The 23,878-nt window shown below is 39.6% G+C and overlaps 1 protein-coding gene across 1 annotated transcript in view; it reads left to right on the forward strand.

The window, feature by feature from the left end:
• Nucleotides 1-23,878, forward strand: part of TPRG1 (tumor protein p63 regulated 1) — a 153,206-nt gene that overhangs the window by 59,664 nt on the left and 69,664 nt on the right. The window contains exon 4 of the mRNA XM_077117867.1: nt 18,758-18,934. Coding sequence (XP_076973982.1) covers nt 18,758-18,934 — 177 coding nt within the window. The remainder of the gene's footprint in view (nt 1-18,757; nt 18,935-23,878) is intronic.

Raw genomic sequence — 23,878 nt, forward strand, 5'->3', positions numbered from 1 at the left:
TCTCCTGCATTCCAGGAAAACTCCTCCTTACCTCCATTGTGTAGTTGCAGTCCTACTTCCCCTTGATATTCAGGATCAATCACCCCAGCCAGTACAATTATCCCTGGCCTTGCCTGTAGATTCAGACATTGAGAAGTCCAATGGCCAGGTGGTAGTCTTAACTTCCAGTTCAGTGGAATTATTGTTGTGTCTCCTGGTGGGAATACTACTCCTTTTGGAACTGGGACCTGTATACCAACAGAGTTTAAAGTTTCAGGGACAGGAAGCAAAAATTTTCCTAGTGGATCACTGGGGGATTGATAGTGACTGATGTCACTCATATTTCCACCCCTTGATTCCTGGACCTGTGAATCCTGGCTATAGGAGAAACAGCACCATAGAGTGGACACTGATTCAGAGCACACACAGCCTCCTGGACAAGATTGCCCCCACCCTGTGAGGTATTGCTACCTAGTTGTCACCGTAATTGGTTCTTCAAAAAGCCATTGCACTATTCTATCAACCCAGCTGCTTCTAGATGATGGGGAACATGGTAAGACAAGAGAATTCCATGAGCATATGCCCATTCCTGCACCTCATTTGCTGTGAAGTGGGTTCCATGGGAATACCATGATAAGGCATTCTGTAAGTCCACAGATAGTATTTTTGGCAGAAGCACTGCATGCAGGGGCAAAACCATATCTGGAATATGTGTCTATTCCAGTTAGAACAAATCGCTGCCTCTTTCTTGATGTAAGTGGTCTAATGTAATCAACCTGCCACCAGGTAGCAGGCTGATCACCTTGGGGAATGGTGCCAAATCAGGGACAGAATATGGGTCTCTGCTGCTGGTAGATTGGGCACTTAGCAGTGACCATAGCCAGATCAGCCTTGGTGAATAGAAGTCCATGTTGCTGAACCCATGTATAAACTCCATCCCTACTACCATGTGTGCTTTCTTCCTGATCCCACTGGACAATGACAGGAGTGTCTGGGGAAAGATGATGACTTGTATCCAAAGAACGGATCATCTTATTTCCTTGATTATTAAAACCTTTTTCTGCCAAACTCATCGTCTGGTGAACATTCATATGGGACACAAATATCTTCATGTTTTTTGCCCACTCAGAAAGGTCTATCCATATACCTCTTCCCCAGACCTCTTTGTCACCGATTTTCCAATCATGCTCCTTCCAGGTCTCTGACATATGCAAATGCACCTCTGGCCAGTTCTCAGTCCAAGCTAAATGAACAACCAGATGCACTGCTAGAATTTCCCCTCATCATTATCATTCAAGGACATCCCAGAAAGGGGCTGTAGTGCTGCAGCTGTCAACTTTTGGGTGGTACCTTCATATCATGTAGAACCGTCTGTAAACCAAGCTTGAGTTTTCTCTTTTTCAGTCAACTGACTGTAAGGAACTCTCCAAGAGGTCTTAGCTCTGGGCTGGGGAAAATGGTATATAGCAGAAGTGGGGGGCATGGGCATCTGGACCACTTCCTCTTGTAACTTACTTGTGACTTCATGACCTACTTGAGCCTTATTACTTATATCCCATTTCCATTTTATAATGGAGGGCCTTTGTGCATACTCAACTTTATGGCTTGGTGGGCCAAACAACTCCCAAATCATGAGAGGCAATTCAGGTCTCATGGTAACTTGGTGGTCCATGGTTAAGCATTCAGTCTCTACTAAGGCCTAGTAACAGGCCAAAAGCTGTTTCTCAAAAGGAGAGTAGTTACCTGCAGCAGATAGTAAGACTTTACTCCAAAATCCTAGGGGCCTACATTGTGCCTCTCCTATAGGGACCTGCCAAAGTCTCCAGAAAGCATCTCTATTTGCCACTGACACTTCCAGCACCATAAGATCTGCTGGATCATATGGCTCAAGTAGCAGAGCAGCTTGCACAGCAGCATGTACCTGTTGCAAATCTTCCCTTTGCTCTGATCCCCACTCAAAACTAGCAGCTTTTCTGGTCACTCAGTAAACAGGCCAAAGTAACATACTCAAATGAAGAATATGCTGTTTCAGAAGTCCAAGGAGGCCAGCTAGGCATTGTGTCTCTTTTTTTGGTGGTAGGAGGACCCAGGTGCAACAGCTTATCCTTTGCCTTAAATGGGATATCTCAACACACCCCACACCACTGGACACCTAGAAGTTTCACTGAGGTGGAAGACCCCTGTACCTTTGTTGTATTTCCCAAACCCTGACACACAAATGTCTTACAATAAGTCTAGTGTACTTGTTACTTCTTGCTTTCTAGGTTCAATAAACATGATACCATCACTGTAGTAGACCAGTGTGATGTCTTATGGGAGGGAGAAACAATCAGTGTCCCTGTGGATAAGATTATGACATAGGGGTGGAGAGTTGATGTGCCCCTCAGGTAGGACAGTGAAGGTATACTGCTGGCCTTGCCAGCTGAATGCAGACTATTTCTGATGGTCCTTACTGACAGCTATTGAGAAAAAAATATTTGCCAGATCAATAATTACATATACCATGAGATTTTATAGGCTTGTCCTGAGTGATGCCTCAATAAATCCCAGAAGGATTTGAACAGTGAGTAAAAAAGTATTTGCAAAATCCCTTTGGGGGAATGGCGAGAAAGGGGGAAAATTCAGTTTCCCCAAGTGGAGAATTTTTGATATTCTCACAAGCAGTGGGAATAACCAAAGCAATAGGCTGAAACTTAATCCCGCAAAGGATAGGCTAAGCCTACTTAAATTTAGGCTTAAGAGTCACCCCCAAGAGAACCTCTTCTGTTGCTCAGATATGGCCTCTCTCTCAGTCAACACGACAAGCAAACTCACTGCCCTCCCAACCTCTCTACATGGGACATGACTCCCAGGGGTGTGGACTTTCCTGGCAACATGGGCAGAAATTCTAGAATGAACTGGAACTCAGCACCAAGGGATTGAGAAAACCTTCTTGACAGAAAGAGGAAGAGAGAAATGAGACAAAATCAAGTGTCGATGGCTGAGAGATTCCAAACAGAGCTGAGGGGTTATCCTGGAGGTTATTCTTATGCATTAAATAGATATCACCTTTTTAGTTAAGGCATAACAGAGAGGCTGGAGAGAACTACCTGAAAGTTGTAGAGCTGTGTTCCAGTAGCCATGTTTCTTGAAGATGATTGTATAATGATATAGCTTTCACAACGTGACTGTGTGATTGTGAAAATCTTATGCCTGATGCTTCTTTTATCTACCTTATGGACAGATGAGTAAAACATATGGATTAAAAATAAATGAATAATAGGGGGAACAAAGGTCAAAATAAATTTAGTAGATTGAAATGCTAGTGATTAATGAATGGGAGGGGTAAGAGATATGGTATGTGTGAATTTTTTTCTGTTTTCTTTTTATTTCTTTTTCTGAATTGATGCAAATGTTCTAAGAAATGATCATGATGATGAATATAAAACTATGTGATGAAAAAATTTTTCATATTGTATTTGATTGGTTTTATTAATAAAAATTTTTTTAAAAAAACTACATGCCAGGTACCAGGGGATCTGTTGAGTTGCTCAAGCAATGATACCACATCTGGAATGGCAGCTGCAATTGGAGTCATCACTTGGTTAAATCGATGATAACCTTCAGTCCTTGAAGGATGCAAGGGTGGTGATTTGCAATATATTCCCATTCAACTTTCCTATTTGACCAATGCAGAAAATAGATGGGTCTTGAAGGATCACAGTGGGTTATCATAAGCAAACAATTATTACTGTCTTATGAGCAAACATGATGCCTGATTCACAAACAGTGTACTATCTCCACATTATGGGGTTCCTAAGTTGTCTTAAAGTGCCCTTGTATAGGGAAAGTAGTATGGGTTTAGGATCAATAATCAATGTAAAGGGTGGGGGTGGGGTGGTGCTCTGCTACCATAGGTCTGTTCTGTAGATAGAGCTGCATAGTGCAAGAGTCATTGTGGTTTCAGACCTCTGAGCAAATAAATTACCAAGAATAGAGAGGGACTCTGTGTGATGATAAAAGAGTCAGTCTATCAAGAATATATACCAAGCTTTATGCCTGTGTACCAAACAGTGCTGCAAAATTTGTGAAACTGATAGAACTGAAAAGCAAAGTAGAAAAATCCACAAATATAGATGGATCCTTTAACACTGTTCTCTTAACAATTGATTGAACAATGAGACAGAGAATCAACAAGGTTACAGAAGAACTGACAACACCTTCAACCAACAGGATATAGTTGATATTTATGAACACTCCACAGCAGAATCCATATACTTTTCAAGTCCCCATGGACCATAAACAAAGATAAAATGTATCCTGAGCCATGAAACAAATCTCAGCAAATGTAAAAGAAATAAAATCAAACAGAATATGTTCTTTGACTACAATGGAATCAGAGTAGAAACCAATAACAAAGAAATAGGAAAGTCTCCAAATACTTTGAAACTAAACAAAAAATTTTGAAATAATCTGTCAGTCAAAGAGATGGTATCAAAGAAAATAAAAAAGCACATGGAAAGATGTTTAATGTCCTTAACCATTAAGGAAATGCAAATCATAACTACAATGAGATGCCATCTCACACCCACTAGAATGGGTATTTTCCTTAGAAAATACTAAGGAAAATAACAGGTGTTGGAAAGGATGTGGACTAGGAACAACCATTCATTGTTGGCCAGACTAAAAAAATGGTACAGCCGTTGTGAAAAACAATTTGGCAATTCCTTACCATATGACTTAGCAATCTCATTTGTAGGTATATACCCATAGAATTGAAAGCTGGGACTTGAACACACATTGCACATTGATGTCATAGTGCAGTATCCACAACTGACAAAAGATGGAAGCAATCCAGTGTCTAGCAATACATAAAATATGGTGTAAATGTTAGAAAGGAATATTTTTCAGCCATGAGAGGGATGAAGTTCTGATACATGAGGCAACATGGATGAACCTTGAAGACATCATGTTGAGTGAAATAAACCAGACACAAATGGACAAATTTTGTATGATCTCATTGACATGAAATAATTAGAGTAAGCAAATTCATAGTCAGAAACTAGAATGCATGTTTCCAGGGCCCAGGGTGGGGTAGGTTATAGGGAGTTAATTATTACAGAATTTCTTTTAAGGATGATGGAAATGTCTTGATGATAGTGGCAATATTAACACAATTAGCAGCACTGATTATACATTTAAGTGAAATTAAAAGGGAAAATTTTAGATTGTATATATGTTAATAGAATTAATAACAACATCAACAAGACCTGTACAACGCAAACAGTGAACCCCAATGTAAAGTATGGAATATAGTTAATAGAGAAATTATAGATATATTGTTTCATCATTAGATACCATGCAAATGAAAAATGTTAATAATAGGGAAAACTGTTCTGCATGTGAATAGGGGCTGGGAGTGTTATATGGGAACTCAGTATTTTCTGCATGACTTTTCTGTGAACCTGAAGTGTCTTTAATAAGAAAAATTATTTTAAAGAGTATATTTAACCAAATGAAAATTAAAATATAACATATCAGAATTTGTGGGGCACAGCTAAAACAGTGCTGAGAGGGAATTTTTAGCATTAAATGCTTACATTAGAAAAGAAGAAAAGTCTCAAGTTAATGATCTAAGTTCTCGCCTCAAGAATCTAGAAAATGGAAAACAAACACAAAGCAAGTAGAAGGAAGGGAATAATAAAAGTAAGAGCAGATGCTAGAGACCCAGGTTCAATTCCCGGACACTGCCCATGCCAGATAATAATAATAATAATAACAGCAAAAATTAATGAAACAGAAAAAAAAACAATGGAGAAAATCAATAAAAAATAAAATTTGTTCCATGAAAAGATCAATGAAGTTAACAAAACTCTAGGAAGACTGACAAAGAATGAAAGAGAGAAGACACATGTTACCAAGATCAGAAATGAAATGGGATATCATTTCAGACCTTGCAAACTTCAAAGGAATATTAGCAGAAAGAATTCAGGAAAATATAAAAAATAATATACACCATGACCAAGTGAGGTCATTCCAAGGATGCAGGCTGGTTCTATATTGGAAAATTAATCAAATTATTGAAAAATTTATCAGAGTCCACCATATTAATAGGGAAAAAAGAAAACCATTTGATCATATTCATTAATGCAGAGTATGGTTTGAAACTGTATGTACCCCAGAAAAAATATGTTTTTAAACTTAATTCATTCCTGTGGCTGTGAATCCCTTGTAAATAAGACTTTTTGATGAAATTACTTCAGAATGACCCAAATCAGTCAGGATGGGTCTTAATCATTACTAGAGTCCTCTATAAGTAGAATAAAATTCAGACACAGAGAGAAAGACACTGAAGGAGAAGCCAGAAGCTGAAAATCAATGGAATACAGAAGAGAAGGGAGAGAACAGAAGGTATTGTCATGTGCCTTGCCATTTGGTCCAAGGATTATCAGCAGCCAGCTCCAGACTGCCACGGTCTTTGGGGAGAAAGCGTTTCCTTGATGACTTTATTTGGACTTTTTATTAACCTGAAAAAACATGAGTTACTAAATTCCCATGATTTAAAACTTATGAATGATATTTGCTTTAGCAGCCTAGGAAACTGAAACACAGAGGAAACAATTTGACAAAAGGGTCCATCCTGTTGCTTGTTAGGGGCAGGCATTGTTCCCCATCATTCGGGGAGAGGGCCACAACCCCTTTGGAAATTGTTCTAGTTTGCTAGCTGCTGGAATGCAACACACCAAAGACAGATTGGCTTTTAATAAAAGGGGATTTATTTTGTTGGTTCTTCAGAGGAAAGGCAGTTAACTTTCCACTGAGGTTCTTTCTTACGTGGAAGGCACAAGATGGTCTCTGCTGGTCTGCTCTCCAGGCCCCTGGGTTCCAACAACTTTCCCCAAGGTGACTTCTTTCTGCATCTCCAAAGGCCTGGGCTGAGCTGCGAGTGCTGAGAGGAGGAATGCTGAGCTGCTTAGGCTGTGCTACAGTGCGTTCTCTCATTTAAGCACCAGCCAATTAAGTCAAAGGTCACTCATTGCAGCAGACACGCCTCCTAGCCGACTGCAGATTTAATTAGCAACAGATGAGGTTCACGTACCATTGGCTTATGTCCGCAGCAACAAGACTAGGTATGCTCACCTGGCCAAGTTGACAACTGAATCTAACTAACACAGAAATGGTAGGTCCCAAGCCCAGGCATTCACAGAGAACCTTGCCACCATAACAATAATTGGAGAGGGAAGGACCTACACCACAGTGTCCAGGGGGAGAGTATGGCCACTGTCCAAGTGCTTGGAAGGGGTGGGTCTGCTGCTCCATCAGACCCAGAAGACAAAACATTAATTCATAAATGGCCTCAGACACTGAATTTTATTGGAGTTTGCCCTGCTTGGTTTCAGACTCATTTGGGACTTATGATCTGTGTTTTCCTTCTGATTTCTGTCTTCTGGAATGGGAACATTTATACCATGCCTGTCCCACCACTGTATATTTGATGTAGATAGCTTGTTTTCCAGGTTTCATAGATCCATCAGAGGAATTTTATCCCAGGAGGGACCCCACTCATAACTGATTTTTATTAGACTTTATACTCAGCATTGTTCTAAAGTACCTTAAGGTCTTTTGGACATCGTGTTGAAAGGACTGTATTTTGCAGATGGGAAGAATATGTCTTTTGGGGGTCTAAAGAACAGACTACTGGGGATTGATTCATCATGTTCAGCCCCCAATCCCCAGTCCTGTCGATATGAACCACTGGTAAATAGGAACTTTGATACAAAAAGAAAAGCCATGGAAGAAGGAAGAAGTCATTGGAACCTGAAAGAGAAAGGAGAAGATGCCACTATGTGCATTACCATGTGATGGAAAAGTCAAGTAACCCCATAATTGCCAACCGGTCAGAATATACTGACCCCAGGAGGAAGCAAGCCTTCTAGCTTCTGAAACTATGAGCCAATGAATTCCTGTTATGACAACCCATTGCATGGTATTTGTTTTAGTAGCTAGGAAACTAAAACAGTTTTGCCCCAAGATTTGGAACAAGGAAAAAGTGTTGATTCTCACAATTGCTTTTCAACATAGTTCTGGAAGTTCTAGGCAGCATAATAAAACAAGAAAAATATTTGGACAGATCAGAAAAGATGGAATGATATTCTGTATAGAAAATCCCAAGGAATCTACAAAAACTCCAAGAACTAAGTACATTTAGGAAGGTTACTAAGTACAAGACAAACATGAAAATCATTGTATTTGTACAACTAGCAATTAATGAATGGAAATCAAAATTAAAAGTATAATAACTGTCAATTTTCCCGTGTTGCTTATAACACATACTGATTGGCTTAACAACAGGAATTTACCGTCTCATGGTTTGGGAGACTAGAAGTACCTCAGGGTAGCCTGGGCTTGAGATCAGAAGAGCTGGTTGCTGGTCGTAGCTGTACTATTTTGAACGTGGTACATGCCACTTTATTGAGGCTTGGTTCCCTAAACTGTAAAGTCACAGATAAAAACAATTTAAAGTAAAAAACTTGATACATTGCAAAGAAATTGTTGTTCCTTCATCTGATTTCACTTCTGCCTGATCTCATTCTCTTTCACGTTTTCCCTTTTGCTTCTGCCTTTGCCATTCTGGCTTTCTTTCTGGTTCATGAACCTTGCTGGCTCCCATCTCAGATCTTTGTACCAGTTCTTCACATTACCTAGAACCCACAGATATTCCCATGCCTCCCTTTCATCCAAGTCTCTGCTTAAATGTCACTTTTTCACACCAGATTCCCCTAAATATAGTAGTCTCTCTCTTACCCTTCCCTACTATCCTCCACTTGGAGTTTGCTTAATTTTTTCATAGCATGCATAAATATCTGCCATATTAGTACATATTCATGTGTCTGTTTGTTTTTGTCTATGTCCTTTACTATAATGTAAATTCCAGAGGAGCGGGGTTTATTTGGTTCCCATTATACCACTAGAGCCTAGAGCATAATAGATGCTCAAAAAATATCTTTTGGATTAATAAAAGGGGATTCTGGTGATCTGGCATTACTTCATAAAAGAAAAAGGCCTTTATATCACATAGTGAGAAGCAGTTCAATTATAAATCATTGGGTTTTTTTTTTTTTCAGCTGTGACTCTGAGCTCCTGCCCTTGTGACTTCTGACTTGGGCTCATATTTGAATCCACTGCTGCTTTTTCCAGCAACAGGGTATCTAAATGAGTGTGGCATGAATTTTCCAGTTGACAATTTCATGGGCATGACACTTTCTTTCGGGTCTTTGTTTCAGCTGCTCCTATTCTTTATCTACTGTGGTGGTTTAGAGCTATGTACCCCAGAAAAACAAGTTCTTAAGCATAATTCTTTCCATGGGTGCCGATTCTTATAAATAGGACCTTTTGATGAGGTTACTTTGGTTAAGGTGTGGCCCAGCAGAATCAGGATGGGTTTTAATACTATTATTGAATAGCATAATAGTGTAATAGTACAGGGAATAGTATCTATTCCCTATAAGGAATATAGGGAAGGTCACACAGAGAGAAAAATCCAAGGGTAGCAGCTGCAAGATGGAAATCAACAGAAGCCAGAAGTCAGGAGATGCCCACCACATGCATTACTATGTAACAGAAAAGCCAAGGACCAAATAATTGCTGACAGCTAGTCCCAAAATGCCACAGTCTTCTGGGAGAAAGCAGTGTGTTGATGATATCTTGATTGTGGACTTCTCCTAGACTTAAAATCATGAGTCAATGAATTCCCATTGTGTAAACCAACTGTTACGTGGTGTTTGCTTCAACCACCAGGAAAGCTAAAACAACTTTGAAGGTCTCCTGCAGCATCTACCTGCAGAAGGAATTTCACACATAATAATGCATGTTAACCATTAACCTGGCTTTCCTAGAACTATGTACATATTTCCGTCTTATTGTTTACCACTCTATGCCAGGATGTCTTTGACTTAAAATACAAAGTAACTCTATTATACCCTTCAATAAAATGAAATTATGTCCAGTCTTGTCAGCATGATAAGTCAACAGACAGAAATTTGTCATAGAAATGGAATTAATGACTTTCCTCCCCTCCCTTTTTTAGGAAATTGATGTAGAAATATTTTGTATAATCAACAGCTTAAAGTTTCTTTAAGGGGATTTTGTTCAATCATGCATTCGTTAATTCACTTAATGTGATAAATGTTGCAAATATGTTTAAAGGAATTTAGAGGAGTCTGCATCATCATCATGACCATCATCATATTAATAACTAACAATAATTTGAGTATTTTATATTGCACTAAGTGTTCTACATGTGGTATTGCTCATTCTCACTAGGGTTGAGGGATACACTATTATTATCTTCACTGTAGAGACGTGGAAAATAAATCTTTGAAAGGATTAGTAACTTTTGTAGGGTCTTACAGCAGGTAAGTGATACAAGTGCATTTTCAACTCAGGCCCATTGGCTGAAAAACCCACACACTTCAAGAATCTAGCACTTGAAATGTAGGGTCGATATAGTAACTCATTTCTGGTTAAAGTACAAGTTCTTAAGAGTCTTGACCAAACTGCTTGTCAAGAGCAGTTTGTCCTCAAGGAATGAACACCGAAAAGAAAAAAACATTCAGAGAGCAGTTTCTCTGTGCCAGGCGAGGTTGGGACCATGACACAGTATAGTGATGCTCTCTGGTTTGAGTTGACCTGCAGGGGGAGTAAGAAGCAGGAGAAGAGGTGCATTCCTTGAGTTTAAAGAACTTTTGATAACATGAGTGGAGGTTAGGTTTAATTCTTTGGATTGGACAAGCTCTCCTTGGAAATATTGTGAAGGAGAATCCAATCCAAATGGTTGGGTCAATGTAAAAATCTTCCAGGGCTCCCTAAAATTTCTTCAGCTCTAGGATCAAAGAGGATGGGTGAAAGCTCCTAGCATGACTCAGACCCTAGATCATCTCCTGAAAATGCCCTGGTCTTTCCTTTTAGAAGGATATAGATTTCTCTTCCAATAGTGCTCTGCTCAGAGCCTAGGCAACTTGAAATACCCTGAAGTATAGCAAAGTTGTTCATTAAGAGCACAGACTCTGGAGGGAAAAGCCCTCAGTTTGAATTCCACTTCCATAACTTCTGGCTGGGTGACTTCAGGAAAGTTATTTAAGCTCTACATGCTTTAGTTTCTTCTCTAGCAAATGTAGATAATGACAGTGCCTTCTTCACGGTGTTGCTATGGCTGAAATAAAGTAATTCATATAATGCACTTTGCATTGGCATTCATATAAAGTAAGCACTAAGTGAATGTTAACCATTAACCTGGCTCTCCTAGAACTATGTACACATGTCCATCTTATTATTTATCACTCTGTGCCATGACACTTGATTTACTTACCTTTCTACTTCATTAAATTATCTGCTCCTTAGGAATGGGGCCATTGTAGAGCAGTCTAGAGTCCCAGCACCTATCGAATGTCTAAAACACAGTAGAGGCACTCAGCAATATTAGTTGATTAAATGGAGAGGTTTTATTACTTTCCTAATGGATGGTGATTTGGTAAAATGGAAAGCTCAAGGACTTAAAGTCAAACATATATTGGATAAATCCCAGCTATCTTACTCAAAAGAGTTAACTTCTCTGAGCTTCCATTTTCCCATCTTATTTATCAGAATTGTTTGGTGAGGATTAAAAGGGGTAATATGATTGTTTGGCATCTGACGAACTGCCTGATCCAGAGAAGATTCCTAATAAATAGATGATGCTGTTATTCTCTAAGGAAAAGACACAGAAGAATTATTCATATTTGTTTATGGGCCCCGGATGCTTCAGACCTGGCATAACTCAGAGGAAGCTGAGTTTTGACTCCCATTGGAACTAAATGAAAAAAGCCAATGTTTAACCAAAACTTAGTCATATTTACATGATACATTTGTGTCTACACACACACATATAAATAATATTCTGATATATTTGTGTATGTGTGCACATATATGTATCCATTCCACATAAATATATTCCCTAAATGTATATATTGCTCCACTAACACTGATTCTTGATAGGTTTTATTATAATTTTAGCATCCACATATACCTTTGTTTTCTGAGGGAAAAAGTGATCAATGTTTTTTCTGCATCAAGCTGCAAAAATAACAAGCCCAAGGTAGATATCCCCTCACTCAGAAGAAAGGTATTCTTTGGGGAATACTTGAATGGATAGCTCCAGGTCTTTCTTGTCTATATTTTTGGGGACATCCTATCTGCCCTATAGTGTGCACACATTAAGGAAACATTTAAGAGATGAATGAATGCTCCTGGCTCTTTATTCACATTTCAAAAAAGTTCTGTACTTTCCAACTTGTGCTTTTCCAACCCTGAGATCTCCACCAAATAGCAGAAAATGAGGTGTTGATAAGAGAACCCTTTTTAAGAGCATCACATAATTACCAGAAGTTCCTTTCCCACTTGTTTGAGCTGGGGCTGGGAATGGGACACCTGAGTCCACCACTGTGAGCTTGCGTTACCATCCTCAAGCCTCATCATACTTTTGGGTGACATGTTAGTCCTTCCTGATATAATTTCATCTTATATCCTAAAGAATTGCATATTTCTTAAAAGGAGTATTATTTTCTCAGCATTCCCGGTAACTAGTAACAGTGTCTGGCGTATGAATGGCTGCATGGGATAGTGGGAGAAAAAAAAAATGAATTGCAGAAAGTCAAGTCAGGAGACCTGGGAATAGAGACGGCTTGTGGACTCGGGTTTTTATTAGAATACCGTGTTTGCTTTGAGGAGCCCCAATTTTAAATAGATCAGAGAGGGCCAGGGAAAGAGGAACCAAATGATTAAAAGCATTGCATGTGGATTATTTAGCTAAAGACTCCACTTAACTCGGGGGGAGGGAAATTGCTTTGCTCATGCCATGCATTTTTCATCTGTTTGTGTTTGAAAAGCAAACCCAAATTGAATTCAGGGCCTGGAACCCAGTGGGTGCTCACTGAATGTGTGTGGTAGGAGTGATTCAGTGTTTTTCTCCCTGGGCTGCAGATTCCTAATTCGCCAAGATCCTGTCTTCTACTTTATAGGGCAGGGATGGTCAATGCTGGTTAAGAAATCTGAGGGCCACAGGAAGATCAATTGTAAATGAAGGACAGTTACTCTATTCAATATCAGGAAATATACCAGTTGTGTGTTGTATGTATTTGTGCAATATTAGCAATATTAGAAGTGATTTTAGAAAAAACTCATTATGTGAGGGAAATAATTTCCAAACCTTAAAGTATTGATGGGTGTGGGGTTGGGGCGACTGGGAAGGCATCCGGGATGATTTGAATAACTGGCAGGGGTCCTAGAAACTCACACTCACTGATCTTGCCTGGCATTGTTAGTTCGCTGTTGCCCTCTGCTGGTGAAATTTTTATCATCCCATGAAACTGCAGATCTCACCTCGGCTCCCACCAGCTTCCCTGTTTCCCTGGGGGTGTGGACGGGGTGTCTAGACTTTCCCCCCACCTCATGCAGAAAATGGATGCTGATGTTCCCTGCAGAGAGAAGGACTCAGGTATGACTAAGGCAGGACTCCACTTTAGAGGGGCTCTCATTTAGTGTGGGGCTAGGTAGGACAAGTATAGAAATCACCATAATATAGAAACGATTATTGCTGGAACTACAACCGAGTCATAAAGATTTGTGTTTTTATAAAGGAAAGAAAGATGACATCCACTTGGGTGTAAGGGTGGTGATGGTAAGGCTCCATGAAATAGACAGCAGTGAAGCTAGGAATTTGAAGGATCACTGCAGTGGTTTGGAGCGATGTACTCCAGAAAACGTGTTTTAAAACTTAACCTATTTCTAAAACAAAACAAAAAAAACGTAACCCATTCCTGTGGATGTGGACCCATGGTAAATAACTTCTCTTCAAGATGTTTCAGTTAAAGTGTAGCCCAAATGAATCAGGTTGAGCTTTAATCCTGATTACTGGAGTTCTTTATAAGCCCAGTGGAAGACACATGCAAAAGCCAGAGGGTGCAGCCAGAGCCTAAACAGAATGTGGGAGAGAAGGGAGAGGCCAGGAGAGGCCACCATTTGCATTGCCATATGACAGAGGATCCCAGGACTGAGGATTGCCAGCAGCCTATCCCAGAACACCCGTCTTCAAGAAGAAAGTATTACCTTGATGACGCCATGATTTTAGGCTTCTTCTTAGCCTCAAAACCATGAGCCAGTCAACTCCCACTGTTGAAGCTAACCCATTGCATGATATTTGCTTTAGCAGCAAGGAACCTAAAACAATGGGTGAGAACTTTTTAGCTTTAAAAACATCTCTTTTATTAGAAAAGTAGAACATCCTCACTGTAAAAATGAGTAAGAACTTTGGCAAGTAAAAGCACAAAAAAAGTAAAAGTCATTTAAAATCCCAAGAGCCAAAAATAATCATTGTCAACAGTTTGATCTGAGTGTATGTGGTTTTTTATTGTTGTTGTTGTAAAAAAATTGGAAGCATACCGAGGGTCACATTTTTTGTCCTCTTCTTTCTCATTTACTTTTATGACCTGAACATTTCCCCAATGTACAGTTTAATTTTATTTATATGTGCTATTTGATGGGGTGGGGGGGAGGTAGTTGGGGAGTGGGTATATTTAAATGAGTAAACCTGAGGATAGGATTTCCCTGGCTTCATGAGCCAAGGCATATAAGTAGAAAACATAAGGATTCATTCATTCCAGAAATGTTGTTTTGGACATCTACAACCTTGGAGACAATGCTCAGTAAGAACTTACTTTATCTTCATGGAGCTTACAGTATAAGAAAGGAGACAGACAGTGATTAGGAAATCATACGAACTACTGAAGATTGCATTTGTGATTAGACCTGTGGAGGCAAAATGCTTGGTGGTATGAAACTGTATACTGGAAAGAAGAGAATGAGTCAGGGAGGTCTGGGAAGGCTTCGTGGAGTAAGGGGTGCTTGAACTCAGCTCTGTAGAGTTATTTGGGTGGAGAAGGTCAGGAAAAATGTTGCCAGTAGAGGGAATGGTGTGTGCAAAAGAGCTGAAATGGTGGTGCTGGGACCATGGTGAATACAAAAAACTGAAAGAAGATCGTATAGAAGGAATAGAGAGACTTGGCCCGAGATGAGATTGAAGAAGCAGAAGCTCCTTAGACCAGATCAAGAATTTTCATTATTTCTCATAAGATCCATTGGGAACAACTGACCTGTTTTAAACCAGGACGGAGAGATAAAAACCAGATTTGTTTTTGTAAAAGACCCCTTCCCTGCGGTATGAAGAGGTTAGAAGGTACACCGAGTCTAGGTAGCTCTTAGTAGCCTGGAAATAGGGTGATTGCAATAGTCTGCGCAGGAAAATATAAAAAACTGGATTAAGATTGTGAAAGTTGAGAGGGAGAGAATTTTTTTCAGGGATATTTGGGGAGTGAGATGTTTAGAATTCAGGTTTATGAAGTGAGACATGGGGATGGGTTCAGGATGACTCCAAAGTCTCAAGCTTGCATAGTTGGATGGGAGAAGGGTTCTTCCCCAAACAGGGAACACTGAGAGAGGACAAGGTTTGGAAGGAACGGTCATGTGTTGTTTTGGGGAAGAGGTTTGTTAGAGGGAACAAATCTAGGAATGGTATGCATCATCATCACATCAGCTCCTCCCAGGGGTGAATTTCATCGCATTTGCACACTGGGGTTAGGGCTTTCTAATTGGAGGTACATAGCATAGGAGAGCAAACAAAGACTGTACTTGAATTTAGTATCTCAGTGTCTGCTTCAAGTCCCTGCACTACTTCTTACTGGTTATAAGACTTTAGACAAGTCATTTAAAAAGTCTCTGGACCTTAGTTTCCTTGTTTTTAAAACCAGGGTAGTAACATCTTGCCCACAGGCTTATTGTGAAGATTAAATAAGAGCGTGGATGTTCGAGGGCTTTGTAAACCTCCACAAACTGTACAATCACAATATATTATTGTTATTCCTACCCCTATTTTGTTGTAATTATCTCTACCCAAATTTCAATGGTATTAATATTAGGATTCTGCAATTCAATGTCTTTTTCATGTGCTCTTTGGGAAAAAAAGGTGTGATTGAATTCTAAATAAATAAATATACCACCCAGGAGCTAGAGATGTGGCCCCATACTATTTATAATCCTAAGTGTTTACTTGAATTCAGACATCCCCGACATGTAAATTAAGCAGTCTTGTATCACAGCAAAGAACTCTGTGTTCCTAAAAAGAATTCACTTTTTTCCTGAATTCTTTACCTTTTAAAATAAATCTCATTATGGAGTGCTGAAATTTTCAGTAAAAACATTCAACTGAAAGCTGTGGTTCTTTTAGACTGAAAAACAAGTCTGGTTTATTAGGCAGCAGCTTCTAACTTGCTGCTAAGTAGATGCAATCTATTTAAAGATCTTCATGTAGATATCTGATAAGACATTTCAGAGTCCCAGCCTCTTTCTAATTAAGACTGAGGGTGTTAAACAGACTATCAGGAATTTTCTTTCTCTTAGCATAGGAGGGATTTAGTATAGCAGTGTGTTAAAGTGGATAGAAACCATAGAACCAAGTTTTAAACCAGATTTCCCAGGCTCCATTCCATTCCCTTTCACTATGCCACTAATTACAGACATATTCTAGCTGAGTGACTTTGAAAGTAACTCTCTTTATAGGGCTGTAGTGAGATTTAGAGATAGTATTTATAAATATATAATGCTGGCATATGATAGGGCTTCAATCAATGAGCTCATCCTTTTTTCCCTCCTTTTGCTTCTGCTTCTTTCTTTCTCCTTCATTTTTTCTTCTTCACATCTCCTACTCTTCCTCCTTCCATAGATTCAACTCCTAACTTTGTCTTGCCTGTTTGTCCTTAGACTATGCTGAGGAGTGGCTTGTATTTAAGTTACCCAAAGGCATTTAGTGACTTAGGTCCCTACTAGTAATAATAACACTTGATGTACAGAGCCCTGACTGTGAATCATTTCCCTAATCCTTTCCTCAAGCTTATGAGATGAGTGCTAGTGTTGTCTCCATTTCACAAATAAGGAAACAAAGCTATAGACGGGTTAAAGGACTGGTCCGGTGTTACAGAGTTGGTTAGTGACACAGCTGGAAGTTACTACCTATGTCCTCGCCTCAAAGTCCCCCCAAATAATCATGATTGATATTCACTCAAAAAATATTTATTTGGTGTAGGCTATTTCCCAGGAACTGGATGGTGGAGTAACTAGCCCAATGGACACCGTTTCTGTTTCATGGAATACACATTCTAAACACACACTTAAAACAGAGAGTTGATAATCAGCCCGTTCTCACTGTCATTGCCCTCCCTACTTCCTGGATTTTCACTCTGTACTGCTGTGTACATTCTGGTTGGTTGCTGTCTGTGCATGACCTATCGCTAAGCATTTTGAGTATCTCTCCTTTTCTACAAAGTTTGAGAAGTGCCACCAAGGGGGAAAGATCAGGACGCTTTGAGAGAACATAAAAAAGGGGCCAAGTTTCTATAATAGTCTAAGATGTTCTCTTTCAATGAAAGGTATTTAAATTGTAACTTGAACAGTGAGTGTTCTAGACCAGGTGTGAGATGAGCCTGGGAAAGTAGGCAGAGTTCAGACCATATCAGACCCTGTAGTTCATTTCAGGGACTATGGATTTCATCCTAAGATCAGCAGGATGCTATTTAATAAAATGAACAGGGCAGTGATATGATTAAAAGTTTCTATTTCAAGAATAGCACTGTGGTTATGATGTAGAAGATGGCTGTAAGCAGGGTGCCTATATCATCTGTACATTAGATTACCAGTTAGGTACTGAAGATTCAGATATGAATCAATCATAAATCACCCTTTTCAATTTTTTAAGCAAAGACAGAACAATACTGAAACAATTCTATGTAAGTTGGAAAGTGCTATATCCTATAGGCTGTAATAGACAAATGACAAAAATGCTATGGGTGAGAGGAATTAAAAACTATGTTCACTTTTAACCAGAGCCATTGTTTTGATCCCCTATTGCTCTTGCTGTTGGAGAAATTCTTAATTCTCAGTCAGAATTTTCCATGTATCCCCTAAAAGTTTCTCAAGTATGAAGCGCATCAACTCAGCAAACACTTACTTAGCGTCTTCTTACTTGGCTCATAAGATTCTCACTTCACCTGTTCCACTATATTTCTTACACAAGAATCTGGTTGAAGGAGTTAAAAAGAGTGAAGCTTGGGTGGGCAACAGTGGCTCAGTGACAGAGTTCTCGCCTGCCATGCTGGAGACCCAGGTTTGGTTCCTGGTGCCTGCCCATGTTAAAAACAAACAAACACATAAAAGGAGTGAAGCTTAGGAGCCAGTTGTTCAGGTCCCTGTCTTATCTGCAGGAAGCAATGTGACCTTTGGGGATTAGCATAAACTAGTATGTCATGATCTGTGGTACAGACTGAGTACTGAGGGATTAGGACAAAAGTGATGTTTCTGGTGTCCTTAGAGGAAGATGTGCTCCATGAATGGCTCCTAGAGAAAGAGAAAAGTATGGAGGAGCACTGCCAGCATGATAAATACTTGGTATCACCTAACAGATTCCAACTCATGGGTAATCTACCTCTGAGCCTTGTGTCTGTAAAGCCTTTCCCCATTATCTTCTGCCATCCTTCCTCCCTTGGTCATGCGGCCTGATGGAGAGAGTGGCAGATATTGCTCAGCCCCTCCTTCTTCTGAGGTGGTTGAACTTGACCTTTTTCTATATCAGGAGAGAGGCTTCAATGAATGCTCTTATCCATAATTTGGGAAGGCTACACCGTCCATTGACTTTTCTTTTCTGGGATTATTCCTACAGGATAGATCACTGGAACAATGAGAAGGAGAGGCTTGTGCTGGTTACAGACAAGACTCTCTTGATTTGCAAATATGACTTTATCATGCTCAGCTGTGTGCAGCTGCAGCGGATCCCCCTGAGCACCGTCTGCCGCATCTGCCTGGGCAAGTTTGCTTTCCCTGGGATGTCACTGGATAAGTGAGTATGATGTCTTATACTTGGGGAAAGATGTGGTGGGGGCAGGGCATGCAAGGAAAAAGTCACAAGACCAGTCCAGTACTGTAAGCTGGGAGAACCCAGGGGAGAACAGTGAAGTTCCACATTTAAATTCATTAAACAATCATTGCATTCCTACTTGCAGGTACCATGTATACAACACAGTAAGTGAATTTGCATCTGAAACTTGACCAATAAGTCAGTATTTGCAAGGTGGGAAGGACTGTGGAAACATAGAGGAAGACTATCAACCTAACTGATGTGGGTATAGAATCAGAGAAAATTTCCTGGAGAAGATGTACCTGAGCCAATATTTGAGGTTGGGTAGGAGTTAGCCAGATGAAGAAGGAGATCAGAGCTGAAAAACATTTCAGGCGGGAGGGACAGCACAATCAAAGGAGTGGGAGTGGGAAAAAGAGCAATGCATTAGTAAATTGAAATTATTCTTTGAAGGGCAGTGGACAGATCTTGGGAGGTTAGTTAGCACTTGTTGAAAGAGTCTCTTTGATATCTTCCCTGGAAGATGAATATGTGCACATCAACTGACAAAGATGCTGAGAGTCACAAACAGTCATTTAAAGTCTGTAGGGAAAGATTGCTAAATTGAGTAAAGTTCTTGCTATTGTTTTGGGAGAGACTGACTCTCCTAAACATTTTAAACATCATCCAGGACTGTAGTTTCCTCTGAGCCTGCAGGTGTAAGCTCCTCCCAATGAGCTGTGAGCTCCTTGAGTATAGGTACCATTTTTCTTGTCCTTTAAGTATCTGACATTGGGCTTGGTAAATAGTAAGATCTGAGATATCTTTCTAAAAAACAGAAAGCAACAGAGCCACCAGAATTAGAATTTTGTATATTTTTTTAAAAACTGTCTATAAATACACAGGAGTAAAAATAACTTTGTGCATACTTGTATGTATACACTTATGTTGAATTTGTAGCTATTATTTACGCCAAAAACTCATGTGCTTTAATATTCATTCATATTGCTGGGTGGGATCTTTTTCATTGTTTCCATGGAGATGTGACCAACCCAACTGTGTGTGGTAACTTTTGATTAGTTGATTTCTATGGAGATGTATCTCCACCCATTCAAAATGGGGTTGCTTACTGGAGTCCTTTAAGAAAGAACCATTTTGGAAAAAGTAACAGAGCCACCAGAACTAGCAGAACCTACACAGCCAGAGACCTTTGGAGATGAAGAAGAAAAGTGCCTCTGGGGGAGCTTCATGAGACAAGAAGTCAAGAGAGAAAGCTAACAGATGTCACCATGTGCCTTTCCAGCTGACAGAGGTGTTCTGGACCCATCGGCCTTTCTCCAATCAATGTATCTTTTCCTGGATGCCTTAGCTTGGACATTTTCATGGCCTTAGAACTGTAAACAAACAACCTAGTAAATTCCCCCTTTTAAAAGCCATTCCGTTTCTGGTATATTGCATTCTGGTAGCTTAACAAACTAAAGCAGATTTTGGTACTGGAGAAGTGGGGTGCTGCTGCAGCCTGCAAATAGCAAACATATTGGAATTTTTTAAAAAATGGATAAGTGGAAGATACTGGAGGAGTTGTGAGGAGCTTGGTAGAGAAGGCCTAGAATGCTTTGTAGAGACTGTTGATAGAAATGTAGACTCTAAAGATACCACTGATAAGGCCTTAGAAATGATGCAGATGTCATTGCAAACTGGAAGGGAGGTGACCCTTGTTTTACAATTGTAGATAATTTGGCCATATTGATTACTGCCGATTGATGGAAGTTAGAATTTAAAGGTGACAACCCAAGATACTTAGCTGAGGAAATTTCAAAACTAAATGTGGAAAAGGCAGCCTGGTATCTCCTTGCTGCACACAGTAAAATGCAACAGGAAAGAGATAAGCTGAGAACTGAACTCTTGGTTACAAAGAAACCAGAAATTGATGGTCAGGAAAATTCTGGGCTTCTAGAAAATGAAACCCCAGAGAATAGTGCCCTGCATGAGGATTTAACCAAATATGGAAATAGTCAGACTTTATAGGGCAAGTGAGGATTGGAGATGGAGTTATCCAGAAAGGATTTGTGGAAAGTCCTTTTGTCTGATGGGCATGATCCTGGCATACGGCATAGAAAACCAACATGAGTGTGGTGGGATCTGTATAAACAGACTCACTGCCAGTCTGGACTAGAAGGGACAGAAAAGGGACAAATTGGAAGAAAAAATAACTTCAGAGACAGAGCCATGGAAGTGAAGGTCTGAAGTCAAGAAACCTTGGGCCAGGAGAGTAGACCCACACAAGCACTTGGAGAGGGTGAGTTTGGCCCAAAGGCAGGGAGTGGACCTTCCACCTCATGGCTCAGGAAGAGTTGTACCACCTCAGGCTTTGGAGAGGGTGGAGCATATTCCTTGGGGATTGGGGAGAGCCTGGTAGCTACCCCATTGTCCTGGAGGGGTTGAGCATGTGCCCAGAGATGGCAGAGATCCCAGTGCTGCCCCAATGCTTGGAGAGGATGGAACTAAGAAAAAGCTAGTCTCCCCAATATCCCCCAAGGCTGCATTTGAAGAGAGCAGGCCACTGCATAGACCCTTGGAAAGGGTGGGACTGCCGTTGTCTAAAATCTTAAAGATAAATGATTCTCAGACTTGGAAATCTAATGGAGTTTGCCCTGCAGGTTTCCAGAACTGTTTGAGTCTGGTGACCCCTGTGTTCCTTCCAATTTCACCTTAGGTAAATGAAAACATGTATTCTATGACTGTTCCTCTTTTGTATGTTGGCAGCAGATAGCTTGCTCTGAGTTTTACAGGTCCAGAACCAGAGGAGGATTTTGCCCTAGTACAGACCATGCCTGTAGCTGACTTGGTTGAGATTTTGTATTGTTTTTGACTTTGTATTGTCACTGAAATAGTTTAAGTCTTTCTGATATTGTTATGGAATGAAGGTATATTTTGCATTTGGAAAGAATATGTCTTTTGGGGGTCCAAAGGGTGGAATATGACAGTTTGAAGTTATTATGTACCCCAGAAAACCGTATCCTTTAATCCTCATTCAGCATTGCTGGGTAGACTCTTTTTTATTGTTTCCATAGAGATGTGACCCACCCAATTGTGCATGGTAACTTTTGATTAGTTGATTTCCATGGAGAAAGTGTCTCTACCCACTCAAGGTGGGGTTGCTTAGTGGAGTCCTTCAAGAGAAAACCATTTTGGAAAAAGCCACAGAGCCACCAGAACCAACAGAGCCCGCTCAGCCAGGGACCTTTGGAGATGAAGAAGAAAATTGCCCCCTGGGGAGCTTCATGAAACAAGAAGCTAGGAGAGAAAACTAACAGATGTCACCATGTGCCTTTCCAGCTGACAGAGGTGTTCTGGACCCATCAGCTTTTCTTGAATCAAAGTATCTTTCCTTAGATGCCTTAATTTGGACATTTTCATGGCCTTAGAATTGTAAATTTGCAACTTAATAAATTCCCCTTTTAAAAGCCATTCCAAAAAAAAAAAAAAAAACACCATTCCATTTCTAGTATATTGCTTTCTGGCAGCTTTTACAAACTAAGACAGCACTCTTAAATAGGTATGTATGTACACACATATTTGTCACATATTATTTTACCTAATGGGAAAGCATGTCATAGTCTATCCTACTTCATGTTATTGTACCCAAATGATACATCATGATCATTTTCTCATATCAGCAAAAGAAGATGAATTTGACTCTTTTTAATAGTGCATAATATTCCATTAAATCCATAATTCTTTCTTTCTTCCCTCCCTCTCCATCTTCCTCCTTCCCTTCCTATCTTCTTTCCTTCCTTTCTTTCAGCTACTTGATGTATTATAGACTCAGGTAGGAGAATTAAATTTTCCTACTGCTATGGTGGTTTTTTCCTCCATTTTTTTTTTACCTGGGTCTCTGGCATTGCAGGTGAGAATCCTACCACTGAGCCACTGTCGCACCGTCCCTCTTCTTTCTTTTTGATGTATTCTTGCGTACAGTATATATTTGGATTTTACCTTGTGATCCATCTCGGGATCTTTTTCTTTTAAAAGGCCACATTAGACTATTTGCATATACTGATGACAGCTATGATCTTAATTCCTAATTTATGCATTATTATGTTTTAAAAATTTGTTATAATATTGTGTGAGTTTCTTTTGCTTTACTTTATGTGTATCTTTCTTCTAATAATGTAGAAGATTTATAGTCTCTTTTCCTTTCTACGGGTGATTAACTTTACAAGGGTAATGTATTATTTTTAAACCTATCTATTTGAATATTTTCTATTAAGTCCTTAATATGAATTCATAGATATTAACAACACATTTCTTTTATCTTCATTTTCTACTTTTCCACCATTCATTTTCTAAAAGTTGTTTATATTATTGTCATTAGTTATTCCTCTGATGGTTAGTCATTTAAATAATATGCTTCCACTTGATGCGCCATCTTAGCTTATATTAAACTTAATATGCGGTGTTAGTTTATATTAAAGCTCATTTCTCTAAGATGAGAAATCTGTATATTTATACTGCTTCCACATTACCTCATCCTTCACCTCCCTTCTTTCATTAGTTTTAGATGCTTTTACTTACCAGACAAATTTCATTTTTATGGAATACTTTTTTTCTCATGAGGCATTCAATTATTACAACAGGAAGCTGATGATATTCCAGCCTTCCTAATTAATGTGTGCAACTTTAACCAGATTTGCATCCTGGAGTTAGAAGGAGAAAGCTTGTGGCAGCAGCTGGGTTGCTGTTAAATGTTAAAGGGCTTCCTCTAGGTGCCTGAAGCTGGGAATACAGTGTGATGAATTTTAAAGTCTTGCTCAAGGGTTTTTATCAAACCTCGAAAGTGGAACACTGGTTACTTCCTGGGGGTTTACTTCCAGTCTCCATTTTACAACTGTGAACATTGTTTCCTCATCTATTGAAAGGTGGCATTAATTGCTGTACTGCTTC

This window comes from Tamandua tetradactyla, chromosome 10, assembly GCF_023851605.1.
Source record: "Tamandua tetradactyla isolate mTamTet1 chromosome 10, mTamTet1.pri, whole genome shotgun sequence".
NCBI classification, from domain to species: Eukaryota; Metazoa; Chordata; class Mammalia; order Pilosa; family Myrmecophagidae; genus Tamandua; species Tamandua tetradactyla.